This window comes from Sinocyclocheilus anshuiensis, unplaced genomic scaffold (assembly GCF_001515605.1).
Source record: "Sinocyclocheilus anshuiensis isolate Anshui unplaced genomic scaffold, SAMN03320099.WGS_v1.1 scaffold1200, whole genome shotgun sequence".
NCBI classification, from domain to species: domain Eukaryota; kingdom Metazoa; phylum Chordata; class Actinopteri; order Cypriniformes; family Cyprinidae; genus Sinocyclocheilus; species Sinocyclocheilus anshuiensis.
In genome coordinates, this window is record NW_015542405.1 from 243,276 (window position 1) to 250,430 (window position 7,155).

Genomic DNA, 7,155 nt, shown 5'->3' on the forward strand with positions numbered 1-7,155 from the left:
AAGACAGAGCTGGGCGGGGCCTGAGACACAGTCGGGCGGGGCCTGAGACAGGACTGGGTGGGGCCTGAGATAGAGCTGGGCGGGGCCTGAGACAGGACTGGGTGGGGCCTGAGATAGAGCTGGGCGGGGCCTGAGACAGGACTGGGTGGGGCCTGAGATAGAGCTGGGCGGGGCCTGAGACACAGTCAGGCGGGGCCTGAGACAGGACTGGGTGGGGCCTGAGATAGAGCTGGGCGGGGCCTGAGACACAGTCAGGCGGGGCCTGAGACAGGACTGGGTGGGGCCTGAGATAGAGCTGGGCGGGGCCTGAGACAGGGCTGGGCGGGGCCTGAGACACAGCCGGGCGGAGTCAGGGTCAGAGCTGGGCGGAGCCTGAGACACGGCTGGGCGGGGCCTGAGCGAGTCACAATACATGATCATCTCTGCATCTGATCTGAGTTTGAGGTGCTTTAATATGCATTTAGAATGAGAAACGCTGAACAACCAAAGACCAGCTTTAAAGCTCCAGCGATGTTCCGTCAAAATAAAAGTTTTGAAAATGAAGAAATTAAGACAGCCATGAATATTATAATGTCATTTTAGAGTTGTTTTGTAAAATTAAATGATAATTTTTATAGTATTTTAATTACTCATTTTTGTAAAATATATTACAATAGTAATTTTTCTTATTTAATTTTTTTATTTAATAATAATAATAAAATTATGAATAAAAATGTGTATTATTAAAATGATTATGTTTTAATAAAAAACACTTTCTAAATTAAAATAACAATGATTATTATTATTATTATTATTTTAAATATTAGATTTTTTTTACAGTGAAATATTTCAATAATATTTCTGTTTTTATTTGGTATTTTTATTTTTAATTAGTAGTAGTAGTAATATTATTATTATTATAATAACTATTATTATGTAAAATAAAAATTATTATATTATATTATTTTCTTAAGTACTCATTTTTTTACAGTGAAATATTAAAATAGTAATATTTCATATTTTGGTTTTATTTCATTTTTTAATTATTTAGTAATAATAATAGTTATCAATAAAAAATATTATTACAATTATTATTATATAAATAAAACAGAAAGTTTTTCAATTAATTTTGAATTTAATAAAATTTTTCCTCAATTGTTTAAATTTAAAAAGTATTATTATTATTAATGATTTATTAATATTATATTTTTCTTAAATACTTGTTTTGTTTTTACAGTGAAATATTACAGTCGTAGTATTTTTTTTATAAATTTTTTTGGTATTTTGTATTTATATTCAGTAGTAGTAAAAATTATTGTTATCATTAATATTATTTTATATCCATATTGATATATAATCACAAAATTTTGGTCAAATTATGCAGTCCTACAAACAAGCACAGCAAACCTGGAGCTTTTGGTTCAAATCATTTTGATCAGAAACGGTGCAGCCGTACCTTATCGGCACACATGGCCACAGTGATGTCCTGCTGCGAGATCTCAAAGTGGCGAATGTTTCGCACGTAGTTTCCCGCCAGCTTCAGTATATCTGCAGAGATGTACTCCAGCACCGCCACGATGTACACCGACACCTGATGATCGATCTTATAACCCAGAACCTCCTGCAGGAGAGACAGAGCGTCAGTGTGGCTTCATTCACTCACAATCACAGGGACGTCAGTGAAGCACACAGACTGAAGTCATGTTCATGAGCGCCCTCATCTGGACATACACGGTACTGCAGGAAAACCACAGCCATTATATTTGGACACTGACACAATTTCATCATTTTGGCTCTGTATGCCACCAGAACAGAATTAAAATAAAACAATCAAGATGAAATCTGAAAATATTGTTAAATCAAATAAATAAATTAAATTCTTACTATCCTTATTAAAAACTAAAAATAAAATAATGCATTATAAATTATGATATATTTAATACAAATGATGAATTCAATTATTACAGTTATTATTTTAAAATAAAAAACAATTATTACTAGTACTTCTATTGTTACTATAGCAATAATAATAATATTTGAAATTTAAAATAACATTATAAATTACAATATTATTAAATCAAATAAATAAGTTACTATTATTATTATTATTATTAATTAAATAAAATGACAATATTATTGTTAAATCAAATTATTTAAATTTTTACTATCCTTATTAAATACTAAAAATAAAATAATTCATTATAAATTATAATTATATATTTAATAAAAATGATTAATTGAATTATTACGATTATTATTTTAAAATTAAAAACAAATAACTAATCATAAAATACATTTATGAAATCAAATAAATTTATTACTATATTATTAATTAAAAATAAAACAATGCATTATAAATTATAATGATATTATTTACAAAAAAATTATTAATTCAATTATTACTATTATTATTTTAAAATTAAAAACAATTATAAAGCGGATAGTTCCGGTGCTTGATTCTGATTGGCTGAGCCGTGTTCGAAGCTGTTGTAAATGACTCTACAAAGTAACATACACCTTTGTTTACTTCTGTGTGTTGCTCGGCAACCACTTTGTAGCAACCACAACTGTTTCTGAGGAGCTACATTGTTTGGTGGAAGAATACTGTTTTTATTAATATCATTATACTTTATTTGCTCTGTTTTATTTTGTGAAACCTTACTACGTATATGGAATAACCGTTTTATAAAAGCAATAAGCCCCGTGAAGCCGTGGTTTACAGTGAATTTATAACAGCTAAGCTAACAACGCCCCTTAGCGGTTATAAATTCATTGTAAACCACGGGTTCACGGGGCTTATTGCTTTAATAACTAATTCTAGACCTGACTGCATAAATGCGGACACACTGATTGTGTGTGTGTGTGAGACACCTTGAGCAGCGGGTGGATCTTGTCGACAGGCAGCGCTAGCGGGTTCCTCCTCTTCCTCTTCTCGATCGCGGCCTGAGCGTCGGCGATGGCCCATTTCTCGATGGGGTGCGGGAAACTCCTCTGCACTCGCTCCTGAAGAACACAGCACACGTGAGGAACATAAACCACAGCAGATCACACGAGGATCAGAGACGGTCTTCAACACAACACAACCACAGACAGATGAAGATGAAGATGATGAAGATGAGACTCAGGGCTAGTGCTAGGCGATAAATCCATGACGCTGACGCCGGTCACCATAACAACGTTTTGTTGTGCGATACATCGCCCCAGAAATAATTGCGATAAGCGATTTTATTGTCATTTTATGCCACTGAATATATAATCATAATATAACTAATATATAAATACACACATGCATGTATATATTTCAGAAAAATGTTGTTTATATATATATATATTTAAAAAAAAAATATATATATATATAATATAAATTATATAGACATGTAAATATTATACAGTACAATACAATAATATACAGCGGCGTCTGTGAGCTCAAGCAAACACAGCAGCAGTTAGTCGACATCAACAGCTCAAACTGCTGAGAGACACATTCAGATCAGTCACACAATTTAAGATGCGTCCAGTCCCATGATGCTCAGCGTCACGTCAGGACTCAATATGACCGTGTTTCTCTGATTCCTCAAATGTTTCTCTTGACAGTACAATACTCATCAGATCTCAGCTCACATTTCACCCTAAAGCCAGACAACAAATTTATTTGATCAAAAATACAGTAAAAATTGTGAAATATTATTGTTATCAATGTTGAACACAGTTTTAAGACAAAAAAATTTAAGAAAGTAATACTTTTATTGATCAGGGACGCATTAGATTGATCAAAAGTGACAGCAACAACATTTATAATGTTAGAAAAGATTTCTATTTCAAATAAACGCTGTTCTTTTGAACTTTCTAAGTATTTTTGATTAAATAAATGCAGCCTTGGTGAGCAGAAGAAACTTCTTTGAGACACACTAAAAAATCTGAATTATAATCGGCATGTGTGATTTCATGATATCAGGGTTTTTTATTGTAAATGTGTGTTTCACTGAGCTGCTGTCAGATGACTGTGGCACTAATCGAGCAGAAACTGCAGCGGTGTATGATGAGCCTGAGCGTGTGTGTGTGTGTGTGTGACACGGTTAACGAGTGGGTTAACGAGGTTCACCTCCACGTCCTGCACGGTGCGCGGCTGAGCCTGACACAGAGTGTTGAGCAGCACCAGGATCAGGCCCTCGATGTACTGCAGCGCCTCCTGCTGCGACGACAGCTTCGGGTGCACCTGACTCAGCACCTGCAGCACACACACACACACACACACACCACACACACATCAGCACAGCACAGAACCATGAGAGAGAAAATACCTTCAAAATAAGAAAAGAAAGAACTTACTAAAAATTAAATCATTAAAATATAATAAACCATTGTAAAATAAAAAACAAAGCAGCTAGTAAAAATTAAATCATAAAAATGGAAAATTAAAATAAATAAATATGTATTAAATCAAAATAAAACACTTACTAAAAAAGAAATAAATAATAAAAATGTAAAAATAAAATAAATTATTTTAAAATACAAACACAATCAAAATAAAGCACTTACCAAGTTTGTCATAAAAAAAAAAAAAAATTGTAAAAAAAAAAATATCACAATAAAACACTCAAGTTTATTAAATGATAAATATATAAAATTTAAATAAATTAAAATGAGCAACATCCAAGCAACACAAACACCAACACACAACAAAATTACAAAAACTTTAACTAAAATGGAAAAAAAACAAAAAAAAATTAAAACAAAAATTAATTTAAAATATTTATAGAAACTATAGACACCAAGACAAAAAAAAAATCTAATAAAAAAAGGACAAAAAAAACGCACAAGTACTAAAACTTAGTACTGAGAGAGAGAGAGTGTGTGTGTGTGTGAGAGAGAGAGAGTGTGTGTGTGTGGGTGTGTGTGTGTGTGTGTGTGTGTGTGTGTGTGTGTGAGAGAGAGTGAGAGAGAGAGAGAGAGAGAGAGTTCCTTCAGCTCCCACAATGAGATATTTTTACAAACGCAGTCTAATCCAGCATCTGAGCGATTGTGGGTTTTCTAGCGAAACGTGCCTGAGGACATCTTCCTGTTGAGACATCGCTCAAACACGACACACTCAGTTCCTCCTGTGAGTCTCGGTGTGTGTTCATCAGTGTGACGTCTGTGCTAATCCACAACAGCACAGCAGAGTGACGGACAGCTGTCAATCACTCTGGTCAGAGGACTGCAGGAGCAGCAGCGACCACACACACACACACTCACACACTCACACACACACACACACACACACAGTCCTGACCCTGGATTCATTAGAGCAGAGGGTCGTTGTGTGTGACAGCCGGGGGCAGACGAGACCCCTCACACACACACACACAAGCACTCTTCACTGGCACACACACACACACACACACTCAGATTCATCTAGAGCAGGAAAAACTAACACTTCATCACAAAAATAACAAATTAAATTAAGTGAAATATAAAAACCAATCAAAACTAAACTAACTCTAAAAATGTTAATAAATAATTGCAAGATAAAAAAATCGAAATAAAACACTTATTAAAAGTTAAATAAATCATAAATATGTCAAATTAAAATTAGTAAATAACTGCAAAAAAATATCAAAACAAAGCACTTACTAAAAATTTAATCATACAAATGTAAATTGCAAAATGAAAAAATCTTAATAAAACACAATTTTACAAATGTAAAATTAAAACAAGTAAATAATTTCAAAGCTAATAATCACAAACATTTAAAATTTAAATAAATACATAATTTAAAAAAATCTAACTAATCAAAATAAGACTTAAATCATAAATGTAAAAAAAAAGTAAAATAAAAAATGAAATGTGTAAATAATTGCAAAAAATCTAAATAAAGCATTAACTACAATTTACATCATACCATAGTAAAATTAAAATAAATAATTTAAAATAAAAACTCTAAATTAAACATTTAAGTGAATTAAATCATACAAATAAAAAAGTCAAAACATAAATAAAAAATAATATACTTGCTAAAAGTTAATTTAATCATAAATTGATATAAGCCATTTTTAAATTAAAATAAAGCTCTTACTACAATTATTGAAATAAAAATGTACAATTAAAATAAATAACTTTAAAATAAAAAACTAAATTAATTAAAAGTTAAACAAATAATAAATGTCCAATTTAAAAATATATATATAAATTAAATAAAAAATTGCTTACTAAAAAAGATGAAATATTTTATCTGTTTACCTGCAAGTCATGTGATCATGAATCAAAGAAACATAACTATGTTAATGTGTTGTAAAATTACTGAAATTTTAAATCAAATTCTCAGAGACTTCAAGACAATATCTGAGCTCAAAGGAGTTCAGCTGCAGATGCAGAACTCCGGTTATTCTGCATTTATGATGGACAATATTAGCTATATCTACAGCCAAACCAAAGTTTATTCAACATTTCTCACATTATCATGGTTTATTCTCTATAGTTTAGAAAATGGTAATAAAATATGAGAAGAACTCAGAGTTAAACTGATTTCTGAAGGATCATGTGTAGGGGTCGAAGCTGAAGATGCAATAAATCACAATCCACTACACTGAAGTTGTTAAACACCTCAATATTATCTATTTATGATTTATGAAAACACGGACGAAATCACGGAATCCAGCCATACAAATGGAATGTACTGTATAACGTGGAATGTCACGGAATTTGTCAAAGTTTGGATGAATTAATGTAAAGTAGGTCAGCACACTTAAATCAAACTGCGATATGGACTAGTATCTGTAAATATTAAGCTGCAAAAATACTATTTAAATATGAATCCTGCATGTTCTGCACGTCTCTGTGAGTGGCACAGACGCGCGGTGTTGCCAACTGAGTTTCAGAGAAAGTTGCTAAAGGAAGGTCGATTTGTTGCTAAATCGTCATTGTTGACGTCATTGCGTAATCACAACGCAAAATTGTGTCACATCAAATATCAACAAAAAATATATTTTATATATGCTAATTTTAGGGATGCACGATATTATCGGACTGATATCGGAATCGGCCGATAATGGCTTTACATGTAAATATCGGCATCGGCCGACATAAAAATTATAAAATTATTATTATTTACATAAAAATTATGCCAGAAGCTATAGCTTACATGAAAAAAAAAAAAAAAAAACACAAACATGACCCTTGTAAATTAAATAATTTTTT

General features: G+C 32.2%; 1 protein-coding gene across 1 annotated transcript in view; it reads right to left on the reverse strand.

The window, feature by feature from the left end:
• sos1 (son of sevenless homolog 1 (Drosophila)) overlaps positions 1–7,155 on the reverse strand; it is a 77,550-nt gene that overhangs the window by 65,198 nt on the left and 5,197 nt on the right. The window contains 3 exon segments of the mRNA XM_016492263.1: positions 1,436–1,600; positions 2,851–2,982; positions 4,082–4,207. Of these exon segments, the coding sequence (XP_016347749.1) occupies positions 1,436–1,600; positions 2,851–2,982; positions 4,082–4,207 (423 nt within the window).